The sequence below is a fragment of the Solanum dulcamara genome, chromosome 12, assembly GCF_947179165.1.
Source record: "Solanum dulcamara chromosome 12, daSolDulc1.2, whole genome shotgun sequence".
NCBI lineage: Eukaryota > Viridiplantae > Streptophyta > Magnoliopsida > Solanales > Solanaceae > Solanum > Solanum dulcamara.
The window spans coordinates 5,208,920-5,221,784 of NC_077248.1; the positions used below are offsets into that span (position 1 = coordinate 5,208,920).

The 12,865-nt window shown below is 35.0% G+C and overlaps 2 protein-coding genes across 2 annotated transcripts; one reads left to right on the forward strand and one right to left on the reverse strand.

The window, feature by feature from the left end:
• Positions 1 to 4,007: 4,007 nt before the first annotated feature.
• On the forward strand, positions 4,008 to 8,602 carry LOC129877374 (F-box protein PP2-A15-like). The gene is made up of 3 exons (XM_055952870.1): positions 4,008 to 4,561; positions 5,283 to 5,401; positions 7,741 to 8,602. Exons 1-3 carry the CDS (start codon positions 4,253 to 4,255, stop codon positions 8,201 to 8,203), a joined length of 891 nt encoding a protein of 296 aa, XP_055808845.1. The 5' UTR covers positions 4,008 to 4,252; the 3' UTR covers positions 8,204 to 8,602.
• Positions 8,603 to 9,341: 739 nt separating this feature from the next.
• LOC129877672 (60S ribosomal protein L24-like) lies at positions 9,342 to 11,546 on the reverse strand. The gene is made up of 5 exons (XM_055953197.1): positions 11,437 to 11,546; positions 10,578 to 10,653; positions 10,369 to 10,470; positions 9,956 to 10,104; positions 9,342 to 9,724 (listed from the first exon to the last, which is right to left on the reverse strand). Exons 1-5 carry the CDS (start codon positions 11,445 to 11,447, stop codon positions 9,571 to 9,573), a joined length of 492 nt encoding a protein of 163 aa, XP_055809172.1. The 5' UTR covers positions 11,448 to 11,546; the 3' UTR covers positions 9,342 to 9,570.
• Between the last annotated feature and the right edge of the window lie 1,319 nt (positions 11,547 to 12,865).

Here is a 12,865-nt window from a genome sequence, read left to right on the forward strand (position 1 = left end):
TATAAAAACACCATTATGACGTGTGGAAAAAATAAGTGTCTTCATATTAATATGACGACTAGGGTTTATAAGAGAAAGTTCTTTGCATTTTTTCATAGAGAATTTTTTAAACCTTGAAAACAAAACTATTTATTTGTCTTGTGAGAATTTTCACTATCAATTTACACAAGTTATGAATATTATGCACTTAGGAAAAATTCATAAATCTTCTAACTAGTATTATTGATATAACTTTTAGGTCCAAACACATATTAAGCAAATACTTAAATGTTAGCATTAATACAACAACAACAACAACAACGACTCAGTGAAATTTCACAACGTGGGGTCTGGAGATGGTAAAGTGTACACAGACCTGACTCCTACCAAAGTAGGACGAATGTTTCCGAAAGACCCTCAGCTCAGTAAAATCAAAAAAAGAAGTCAGATAAGAATGAGAAGTTCAAAGCGATATGGAAAAACAAGTAACGAAAGCAACCCAGATAAGATAGAGCAATGAAAGTACAGAAAGTAATGAAAGTAATAAATAATAATAGCAATCAGACCACAGGGAATTATAGTGCGCTAATACGCCTACTAATAAGAAAGAAAAACGAGACTAGAACTAGCCTTCTATCCTAATGTGGGTCCTCCACGCCCTCATATCTAAGGTCACATTAATGATTAAATAAATATTTTATTAATTAAGTGTCACGATCTCGATCCGTCCTGATTGACACTCACACTAATCTTTCGATGGAAGAACCATTAGTATAGCCCAAATTCACAACATTCACGAGATATAAGCAATCTAAAGATGCGGAAACAAGTTTAACCAATAAATAATACTGAGTTTTCATAAATTCAGAAATATCTAATTATCAATCCTAATATATACGGAATTTAACTCGTAGGAACTGAAAGTCGAAGGTATAAAAACTCTAGTAAAACATCAAGTCTAGAAAAAGGGAATGCAATCCCAACGAGTCATGAAGTAAAAGAGTGTTTAAGAGTCTAAGTCTTGAATGAAGGACTAAGATATGGAAGAGCTCACGATAACCTAAAAGAACTAGCTCACCCTCAAACTCTGACAACTAACGATCTTCTATGTGAGGTCTCTTTGCAGCCGGCTAAATATGCCATGTACTCAACAAATACAAAGCAAGTATAATATTATTACACGAAATAATAATGTACTAGTAAGATCACGTAGCTAGCTAGTGAGACATGAACAAGTAAATACAACACCATAAACACATATATACAGAATAGACTTAACCAATATCATCTTCTAACCAGTACACAACATTATCACAGTTCATCAGTCTCAATATCATGCAATTTCACATAAGGGTTCTCTAATTGGGATCTGCAATCACTTTTTTATGTATCGGAACATGACACGTGATCCAAGGTTGTGTCAGAACGTGACACCCGATCCAAGAATACAAGGCAGCCACAATCACAGTGAATAGTCAAACTATCATATCTACCAAGAAGAGGTTCATTACTCATACGCCCATGGCCAGTAAGTAATCATTTCACATAGATCATTGCATTCTTTCCAATTCATATGCGCATATGCATACAATGGAGTAATTTAGCAAGTACATGACTCACATACAGGAAATAAACCATCACTTACTTCGAAGTCAACCTTTGACTACTCTAAAGTGCAGGAGATTTCCTCTTCCAGATTCGTTCAGCTTGTTCTTTGTCTAAAACAGTAATAACATACAAAGGATGAATACAAGGGTCTAATTTACATGAATTATAAAATAATTCTCCTCTTAGGCCAAATCCATGATCCTAACCCCTATTCTAGGGCTATTTTCCATCATTAGTTTCAGTCCAAAATCCCCCACCCCCCAAATGATCACCCACCATAGATTATGGTTCTAGAAATCAATTCATAAGTTTAGGGAGTAAACTACTTACCTTTGGCACAAATTATGGTGGAAACAAGTAAGAATTCGCCCTAAGTCGTTTCTACTCTCTTAAGAATGAAGTGGGAATGACTAAAATCATTTTAAAACTTTTTTCGGACTTTAATTCGCTTCTGCCCCGCCACAGCGGGACCATCCCGCTCTGGTGGCCCCGTCCTGGCGGCAATAATCTTGCTTTGGCGGGATAGCGGAGACATCGAGCTCGTAAAGAGTATCAAGTCTCCCATTTCACAACATACTCTCATCTTAAGATGTCTTAATTTATACCTTTTATGCCAAGTCCAATTTCGAGAGTTTTACTCACCTCAATGCGATTTCGTAAAGCTGTACAGGCTCCGTATCGTCTTGGATATCAGCTAACCCAATCAAATTAAAGATTCAATCCCCCATCCAATTTCGGATCACCCTAGACTTCACCTGACTCAGAATTCATCCAAATATGGCATAGGCTCAATTTTTTTGAAGTCACTACCCAAGCTTTTCTGGCCCAAATTCCTTTTCTATAGGCTTATTCGTAACAACGGGAGTAGGTCGTTACATTAAGTCAGTAGTCAGATAAACATATCATGAATCATGATATAAGGCAAAATTAAAATTTAAAGGTGATTAATTTTAGATTCTAAAGTTTATGAGAAATAACTTTTCTAATCTTTAAAGATAGGGTTAAACTTTGCATACATCTCATCCTCTTTAAATTCCACTTGTGAAATCATGCTAAATTTATTGTTATCGTTGTTGTTGTTTGATATAACCACTTTAAATTATTGAATTTCGAATTAATAATCTATACACATTCAATAAAATTACACTGGGTTTGTTTCGATGCTCCCTGCCATAGTAAGATGTCATACGGAAAAAAGAAGAAGATGTCTATATGATTATTGGTGTAAATTTTAAAAGTTTATTTATGTATCCGATCTAATTTTGATCAAGAGTTATGCCTCGTTATTTGCACTTAATGAAGATTTTAATATTAATTATTTAGAACTTTATCATTAAATTTGTTTGTTTTCAACGTCTAAAATGTGTTTGTTTTTCTTATTTTATACTTAGTTAATTAGTTAATGGATCTGAAAAGTCTAAATGATTAAGATTTATAATAAAATGTTAATATCATTAAAATGTCTATTTAAATTTCTTTATAAAGATGACAATTCACCATTACTTCACCTGCTTTCACCCATCATTCACGACCACCATTTCAACCACAACGATCATCCTCGGCCCAACCACAACAATCACTACCGTCAATCACCAAAATCAATAGTTATCACCATTAGCCATTGTTTTCAATCATTACCATCAATTATTATTACATTTGTTAATTACTATCGATAATTACTACTATTAGTCAACATTATATACTACTAATTGCCATTATTATTCACCACTATCATTAACTATGAATACCATTCCGCTACTAATTATCATTCGTCACCATCAACGACGATGATTAATCACTACTAGCAGCCATCTGCAACCACAATCATCAGTCAACCTCATCTCAAATCAACACACACAATCTTCATCGTTCATTATCACCACCACCAATTGTCATATAATTTTTTTTGAAAATATTTTACTAATATAATATTAGATAAATTTAGTATTTTATTTGAACTTGATATTTATTATTTTTTATAAAGAAAAATTGTACACATTCAGATATTGAGAAAACAAATAGTTTAAACTATATAATATTCAAATCTTAATGCAATATCTTAATATTTCGACATGTATTTACATTCAGACCTCTAGATTTTAATATTTAAATGTACATTCAAATTCATACGTCTTAATTTTAATAAAAATAAATAAAGCATTAATATATCTTCTTAACTTGTAAGAAAATTATATTTAAATATTTGAATTATAGTTTGTTCCATTTAAACACCTTAATATATGATAAATGATTTCTATTAAATACTTTTACTCAATTTTTTGAACTTTTTTTGGCATATTCCCAAGTATCTTTACCTAAATAAGTTAATACTTTAAAATATTCATTTTTTTTATATGCATTAGCCTTGATATGTCGTAAAAGCATAACTCCATTGGAAATATTCTAACTATCTAATAACGAAGGAAGGAAAATTCATCCGTATAAATCACTTTTGACATGAATGAGTATAAATTCGTAAAAGAATCAAATTAAAAAAGCTTAACTTCGAAAATGGAGAATAACGTAAGAAAAGCAAATCGTTAGAAAAATCCTTTCGCCTCCGTCGATTATAAATCACCGCCCCACTGCCGCCGTGCACCGCCGCGACAAAACCATGATTTGACCCGAAATCGCCCTGTTTTCCGATACATAAACAGGTAATTGCATGGGGGCATCATTGTCCAACACGGCGGAGAATGGTACGGCAAACGGAAGAACGGGGCTAGGCGACATACCGGAAAGTTGCGTAGCCTGCGTCTTCATGTACCTTACGCCGCCGGAAATTTGTAATCTCGCTCGGCTGAACCGGGCATTCCGCGGCGCTGCTTCTTCTGACGCTGTGTGGGAATCCAAACTTCCTTCTAATTACCACCACGTGCTCGACCTTTTGCCTCCTTGGAGACACGAAGGTCTTTCGAAGAAGAGTATATTTGCCCTTCTCTCTCGCCCTGTGTCGTTTGACCATGACAATAAGGTATCCGAATTTCTCAAAAAAAAATTATGCAAATTTCTCTATGATCCCCATTTTTGCGTTTTTTTTATATAACCTTCTGCTCGCACCTCAATGAGCTTCATTGGCTCAGCTGGGATTCGAATGATCTTTCATTTGCCATATGGAGAAGTTATGCGAATATTCCTTATTTTGATGCTAAATGGTAGCTGAAAATTGAGTTTTGGGTCAAAATTGATGTTGGACATTTCTGGGTTGAAATTGATTGTGGGTTATATGTGATTTTGGTCACGGCATAGTGCTGGAAAATCTCTGAGAATATGTTTAGACTTGTATTTTTTTCAAATATTTTGGATTGCTTTTAGTGGAATGAATTATGAAATTTGAGTTAACAATGCTAAAGTAGGCTCTTGATGGTATGGACACACTCCTTTGTCTACTGCCTTTGATCTGCGTTGTTTAACTGGGGAAAAGGGAGTGTAAGAGATGTCGAGCTTTGATGAGGGAAGGATAGCACAGTTAGAAGTACCCTCTACCTCCAACCATGAGTTAGAGACTTCGAGTCACCAAGGAATCAAAGGGAGGAAAGGGCCCTGTTAATTCGTTAAACGGGGTCTGGGGGTGGCGGTTTGGCACAGTTGAATTTCATTGTGTTTTCTTATGTTTATGACTTACTAATTTTTAGCACCATTTATAGTGTTTCTATTTATTTTTACTAATATATATTTCATGGGAGAAATAACAGGAAGTATGGTTGGACAGAATAAGTGGAAGGATTTGCATGTCAATCTCTTCAAAAGCAATGTCGATAACAAGTAGTGAAGACAGGAGACATTGGAACTGGTTTGCAACGGATGAATCAAGGTTAGATTAATCTGTTATTTGTTCAAATCATATCCTACAATATCATTTATAAGCTTAGTTCTTCACACTGTGGAGATTATATTAGATTCATGAACTGGTTAGATATTCTTTGTAATGCTATTGATACATAATCTTTTCCCCATTGAGTCCGCTGCTTGAAACTGAATTTCTTTGTGCATCACGGGATAAAATTTGCTATCATGGTAAAATGATGTTTATTTGTTGACCTTGAGACGAAATCAGATAGGAAGTTTAGTCAGAGAGTACTGATGGACGTTGATGAAAAGAGGCTTTTGAGGGGGGTGGGGGTGGGGGTGGGGAGAGGTTACCAGGAGAATAAGAAGAGAAAGACATTATGTAGAGCAAAAAAGAATATCTGGCAAAAAACGAAAAAGAAAAAGAACCACCGCAACAGCCTTGCTGATCAGGTTCTTGGGAGAAAAGCATAGATCATTCATAGGAGGTAGCCCGCTTGGAAACCATGGTTGCCTGTCTAAAAATAAATACACCATTAAGTTCTCTTACACCTTGTTGGTGTCCTGCTCTGATGGTGGTGAATTGTCTTTAGGGATTTGGCTTTTGAATCACTAAAGAGGAAGGCCCCAATGAAATCAATATTGGAGATATTGGTCAGTAAAAGCAACCAATTTTTGTTGAGAAAATTATGGTCAGTAAAAGCAACTAATATGATTATTTTTAGTATTATCCACATAAGTGCTAGCGGAGCCATATCTCATGGTCAGCGTCTTCTCTTCTATCTTCTCAGGGTATAACTAAATATTGCTTCTTTAACCATCCGTGGAATCACCCACTAAAGACCAAACCATCTCAATACATCACACCACAAACGAGATGTATCCGGCAGTGTAAAAGGAGGTGGTTCATGTCTTCACCGGGGCTCTTACGCATAAAGCACCAACTAATATATGTGATCTTCCTCTTCCTCAAATTCTTATCTGTCAAAATCATCCCCTCACAGCTAGCCAATTGAAAAAACACACCTTTCTTATAACTCTAGGAATCCATACCGGGAGATACGGAGAAGTTGACTGTTCCCTACACAAAAACTTCTCAAAATAGAACTTAACAGTGAAACACAATTACTCCCTGCCCCTCATCTCCATACCTTATGGTTGTTTTTGTAAAACTGTGTGTGAAGCAACTCAGTTGAACTTTTGAATTCTGCGACCTCCTGTTTGTGACAGTTTTTGTTTGTCCAAAAGTACAAATTTTCTTCTCAGTTTTTGCTAATTTTGATTGGTTTGAGCTAATTGGATATGGGTAAATTCTTCTTTCCATCAACTTAGTCTTTTAATCAATAAGCTTATTTGTGAAGAGTAAAGGCGCAGCCTGGTGCACTAAGCTCCCGTTATGCGCAGGGTCCAGGGATAGGCCCGACCACAAGGGTCTATTGTACGCAGTCTTGCCTTGCATTTCTGCCAAAGGCTGTTTCCAAGGCTTGAACCCGTGACCTCCTGGTCACATGGCAACAACTTTACCAGTTACTCCAAGGCTCCCCTTCATTATTTGTGAAGAGTATAAAACCGAAACCGCACGTCAATAATTTTTTATGATGCCATATTGTTAAAAAGAAGGATTCAACTTACTCCCTTGCTACCTAAAATCAAGCTTTACTTATGATTTTACTTATCTTGTACTGAAAAGAAATTGAATACAAAAGTTGAAAATCATGCTTATCCTCATTTTTTTGTTAAAAGTGTACAATTTACTTTGAATTTGTAAAAAAAGAAAGGTATATCTCATCCAAATTTCTCACTGAGATTTTTGAGATATGCATACCTATCAATGAATAATTTAAATATGACTGACTCGCTATTCACTTTGTTCTTTGAGACAAATAGGTGTAGTTCTTTTAAATTCCACAAAGCATGAGAAGTATCAAAAGATTACATAGGAGGATGTTTGGACGTAGCTAGCATCACAATTCACATGCTAATTTAGTAGCTAATAGTGATGCTCATAATATGGATAGTTTGAACCTTTTTCCCCTTACTAATCTTGACTTGAAATATCTGATGGCTCATGAACTAGTACGGTGAATCCTTTGAAAGTATAAATCACTCTTTTCTCAAAAGAAGAGGTAGGGTGGCATAGAAGTTTTTGTTCTGCTAGTACTTCGCTCGTTTTCTCCTCTTCTTAACCATTGGAAATACATGAAAGTAGTGGAGTGTATTTTTTTTTCTTTCGTTTGTTGTTTACATTCTGATTGTTGGATGTCTTTGTTATTTCTGACCACTTGTAAACATTTAGCTGTTGGTAGACACAATGAGATATCATAAACTTCCGCACCCTAATATTCAGCTGTTAGTTTCCTGCAGGTTCCAGGTTGTGGCGTATTGCCAGCAAGTCTGGTGGTTTGAAGTAAGTGGTACAGTGAAGTTTCCGTTTCCTCCGGATATATACACACTAACATTCAGGATCCACATTGGGAAATTCCTTAAGAGACTAGGCCGACGTGTTTCCAACTTTGAGCACACACATGGATGGGATTTGGGGCCAGTACGCTATGAACTGTCCACTTCTGATGGACAGTGTGCAGTTAGTGAGTGCCACCTCCATGACATCGAACAAAATGATGCAAAAGGGAATATTAAGCGTGGATGCTGGATTGAGTACAAGGTGGGTGAATTTATTGTCAGTAGGTCAGATCCTGTAACTGAAGTTAGATTCTCGATGAAACAGATTGACTGCACACATTCCAAAGGTGGCTTGTGTTTGGATTCTGTATCAATTATCCCCAGTAATCTCAGGAGGAGAAGAACAGGGAGTTTCCGTAAATGATATGTTTTAATAGTTTTACCAACACTTGAAGAAAGTATTAAATTAGGTTCCGTTACACAGCTTATACTACCTAAAAATTTGGTACCATGGAGGATGTCACTGTATTTTTTTGCCTTAGGTATGTCTGTCCCTCCTATTAATGTAAATGTTAATGCTTTGTATTTGATCCAGTTTTGCTGCATAGTATATCTTCTGCCGAAGATCAGGATAGTATACTTCATTTTACTGTCACGAGAAGAAACATCGAGTTGTTGTTGTTATTATTATTATTATTACTATTTCATGTGCGCACAAATGGTACAATGTTGATGTCTTTACTGCACTTGTATGATGGCTTACTTTCCAGAGTTTGGAGCCTATAAATTATGTAGAATCGCTCCAAGCTAGCTTAGCTGCTATGCCTTTTTATTTTAAAACTCAATCTTTCTTGATGCATTTTATATATGCTGTTGAAAATGGTAATGGGGGTCTTCCATCTTTAAAAATACCTTTCTCCCTATGTTATATTTCACTAGATAATACTCACCCCTTCAATTGAATCTCCATGTCCAATCAAATTTATTCACATAAATTTATTCACATAAATTGAGACGGAGGAAGTAATGACGACAGTGGCGAGGTTAGGGACCTGCCCCTAACGGGGAAAATGTGGTGTGTGTTGCAGATGTAAGGGAGGGAATTACTGGTTGATGGAGCACAAGTAGGGTTACAATGACATGGTTCATGAAGGTTAAATAAGACTAGTGTTATCGCTATGATCAAAATTTCAATATCAATTCGACAAACACTTAAAGAAATGTCTTATATATATGTCAATTCTCTTAACCCAATACAAAAGACTACTTTTGAAGAGTCACTTACCCCTTGACAAGCTCATTATTGACACATCAGTTGCCACCAGCACAATACACAAGTACATAAATGAGAAAGAAATCATCTTTTGCAAGTCTTGACATAGCCTTAGGGGCAACAAAAGAATACAGTATTCAACAAAAATTAAAAACATAATGGGGAAGCAATTAGGAAAAGGACACAATGTACACCTAGAGTACCATATACATGTCAACAGAAGCGCTTAACTGCCAGTTAAAAAGACACAAAGTACGAAAAAAGGGAAGATCGGTCAAAGTACTAACAAATTTGAAATAAAACAAAATACGAAAAATATATTGTTAAGAGAGTGAGAAAAACTGCATTTAACTGCAGTCCATCAACGAATCCATAGCAACATTTAAATGCAAAACCATTTGTTTAGAGAAATTGCTGTCTGCTGTTTTGACTACAATACGACTGGTAAACGATGCCACTTACAGTGCCGTGAAAAAAAAACTCTCAACTGACTTACAAGTTAAAAAACAAAATGTCACTTAACGCTTTCCACCACCACCACCAAGCTTAGGTCCTTTCGATGCACCCTTAGAGACGTTACCCTTACCTCCAGCTTTTTGTGACTTGGCCTGCACCTCTGCCTTCTTGGCCTTCTTCTCATCCTTTGTCTTCTTGATCCTTTCCTTGATTTCACTGCACAAAACGATTAAAAAAAATGAAAATCAATTCACCTCCATTTAATAAAGAAAAACTGTATGTCAAAAAAATTCAGTTTACAACTATTTCATTTTCCCCATATTCTCCTAAGTCTGTTTCCCAACCATATTAGGTAGTAAGTGTTTTGCATGTAATATCTGACAAAACTTGATACAACGGACTGGCTAAAATTAAGGGACGGGCATGCAGGAAATGGTAGTAACTAACCGGAGAGCAGCCTCCCTAGCAGCATCTCGAACTTCTGGCCTTTCAGTTCTCTTCTTCTGGATAACCTCCAAGGTTGCACCCACAATGGACCTGGAGTAAGGCTTCTTTGTTGTGCGTCGTCTCTTCTTAGCAGCTTCTTGTGCAATATCCTAGAGTCACCATACAAAAATGGAAAATTTTACTAGACATAAGAATATACATACAGTTATCCAAACGATGGCAAGGGTGAAGAGGACTCTGCCACAATACAAATTTGGCAAGAGCTGAAGAAACAGAAAATTGCCATACAGACTAATTATGATCTCAATGCAGGACGAATATATCTATCCTTCAACTTTGCAATTTTTGTGGCAGATTTTAAAGAAAAATAAAGCTTGAATATTTTGATCAATGAAGCTTTTATTGAGACTAACCTTCTTGTGTTGCTTCCTATACATAGCTGTCCATGTAAGTTTTGAAGGCTTCAGGCGATTATGGAAGTAGTGTTTGCATTTTGAGTTGACAAATAGAAACACCTAAGACAAAAATAAAAGTGAGAAATGGATAAGAAAACATGACAGTAACACATTCCACTAAGTCACAATCATAAGGAAGGAGATTGTAAGTTCTCTCTGAAAATTACCTGAGAATCTGCACGAATAAATCTGATGCCCCTTCCAGGATATATCTTGGCGCCACTAAAACGACAGAGTTCCGTCCTGAAATCAGAATAAGAATAAAACCCTTGATTTAATCACTTATACTAAAATTTTGTGTAATACAAGGAGAAAAATCCAAACTAAAGGAAGCTAGAAAGTTTTAAGCGACATAACAACTATAATAATTCCTCCGTCATGAGCAGGGACCTTACATACTTCAGTCTGTTCGAAATTTTTAAAAAAACTCAGTTTGCAATTTCTTTCTCTCTTTTTTTTTCAGTTTCTGCAAGACTTCAACCTTGTTTATATGACTTGTGCTAAATGCAATTAGGTTTTTTCCTATGATATTGAATATTAGTTTTCCAAATCTCTTAAGAACTAGCTTTGCAAAAATGAACGCTCTGAAAGCAACATTCAAAACCATCAAATGCAACTATGAAGCAGCTACTGAGAATTTTCCATTTAAAAAGTGAAATTACACTACAGATTCACATTTCATTATGGAATACAAGTTAGCAAGCAAAAAATATGTCAACAAATGAAGAATTTTATCTACTACCCTCCCTAGAACTAATATTCCGATTAGCAAACGAACGAAATGGATACAAAACAGGTACTTATATAGAAAACGAAAAACACAAAAGCGCCATAGATTTGAATTTATGTATGATAAATTGATAATGAAAACAAACTTACAAATGATCTAACTACGATGAATCTCTGAATGCACGGAATTTACGAGAACAAAATGCAAAAAAAAAACAATTAAAAATTAAAAAAATTAGGAGCATCTAATATATGCATAAACGTATAAAACAACAAGGACAAATGCAGAGGATTTACTTGAGCACCATTGCTGATACAGCTGCGAGCTTTCTCTGTAGGGATGTTCCAAAAATGGAGAGAGAAAAAAAAACCTAGTGAAGAAAACCCTTATAGTGGAAACTGGATGAAATATTGGGCCCAAAATAACAGCAAATATATCGTAAGCCCAAGGAGTCATAAGTCTAAAGGCTTCACCATGTATTGGGTCAGTCCAATAATCTTCAAACCAGATTATTACAAAGGCGAAGCATTAGGTTGGATGGGCTTAGGATTGTAAAAGTATTGGGAAAAGTACATTTATTGGACACAAAAAGCAAAGGAAAAATTATCTATCAACACACCTTATAATTTATATTACTATATTTACTATTATTCTCTATCATTTGTAAAAATCTCAAAAATTACTTTTTTTTAACTCTCTCTCCAACTCATCGATACATCCTTTTCAGTTCTCCCAACTATCCTAAATTCACACCTATTTTCAAGCCACAACTTTTGTGTTTTTTTTTTTTGAATTTTCAGTCCAAGTTTTACTGAATTTCAAGCTTCTAATTAAGGTAATTCAATTTCTTCATTTCTTGTCATCCCACTTCAATTTCACCTCCTTCTATCTTCCAGTTATTTCTATAGTAATTTTTATTGTTTTTACTCTTTTGTTCACTGATCAACATATGAATTCTGCTCTATCTTTTAGTGTTGGTCTCACACAGTTGAATTAAAATCAAGAAATTCTTATTTTATCGGGTTCTGATTCATCTTAGGAAGGTTACCACGAGATTAGATCTAAACATCGTAACGATCCCGTAGTTATAGATAAATTTCGTGCGAAATTGAAGTCGAAATATCCAGTTTAACAAGCACCCACAGAAGCAAAGGAAAAGATTTAAGGTGTTACAACAAACTCTAATCTCCCAAAGGTATGAGTTCATCTAATGTGTATTCTGTTATTTTATTTTTTAAATTTTGATTTTTTTAATACATTTCAATGTATCTTTCTTAAAGTTCGTATGCCGATACATAAGGTTCTGATATGCTTTTTATTATTATGTTTCTAATACAAAGGTCTACTGCTTTTTATAATTTTTATGATACATCATGTACTAATCATGATACATAAGATTTTTCTAATTTTGCGTTATTTATGATACATTAATTTCTGCCTTCGCTATTGTTTTTGATACATAAGGGAAAAATAAAGTGTCTCATATCAATATACATAAGCTTTACATGTATATTGATTAGTCATGTACCTGATACATAAAGTCACTTTGTATCATCTTTTCTAATGTATCATGATATGTTATATTTTCATAAAGTCAGATATACAATGTATCAAGTACAAGTTGTATTTATTCATTTATTTTGTCAATGCACGGACTGAAGTACGTCATCAAAAAGATCTCTTTCCACTCTTTGAGATTATACCACTAATTTTATTGATGATTTC

Excerpts from the sequence above, each read along its gene's own strand:
- LOC129877374 (XM_055952870.1), top strand. The coding sequence starts at position 4,253 with ATGGGGGCATCATTGTCCAACACGGCGGAGAATGGTACGGCAAACGGA. Across the intron at positions 4,562-5,282 it reads CGTTTGACCATGACAATAAG|GAAGTATGGTTGGACAGAAT; the intron begins GTATCCGAATTT and ends GAGAAATAACAG. Across the intron at positions 5,402-7,740 it reads TTTGCAACGGATGAATCAAG|GTTCCAGGTTGTGGCGTATT; the intron begins GTTAGATTAATC and ends AGTTTCCTGCAG.
- LOC129877672 (XM_055953197.1), bottom strand. Across the intron at positions 10,471-10,577 it reads TTATTCGTGCAGATTCTCAG|GTGTTTCTATTTGTCAACTC; the intron begins GTAATTTTCAGA and ends TTTTTGTCTTAG. Across the intron at positions 10,105-10,368 it reads ATAGGAAGCAACACAAGAAG|GATATTGCACAAGAAGCTGC; the intron begins GTTAGTCTCAAT and ends TGGTGACTCTAG.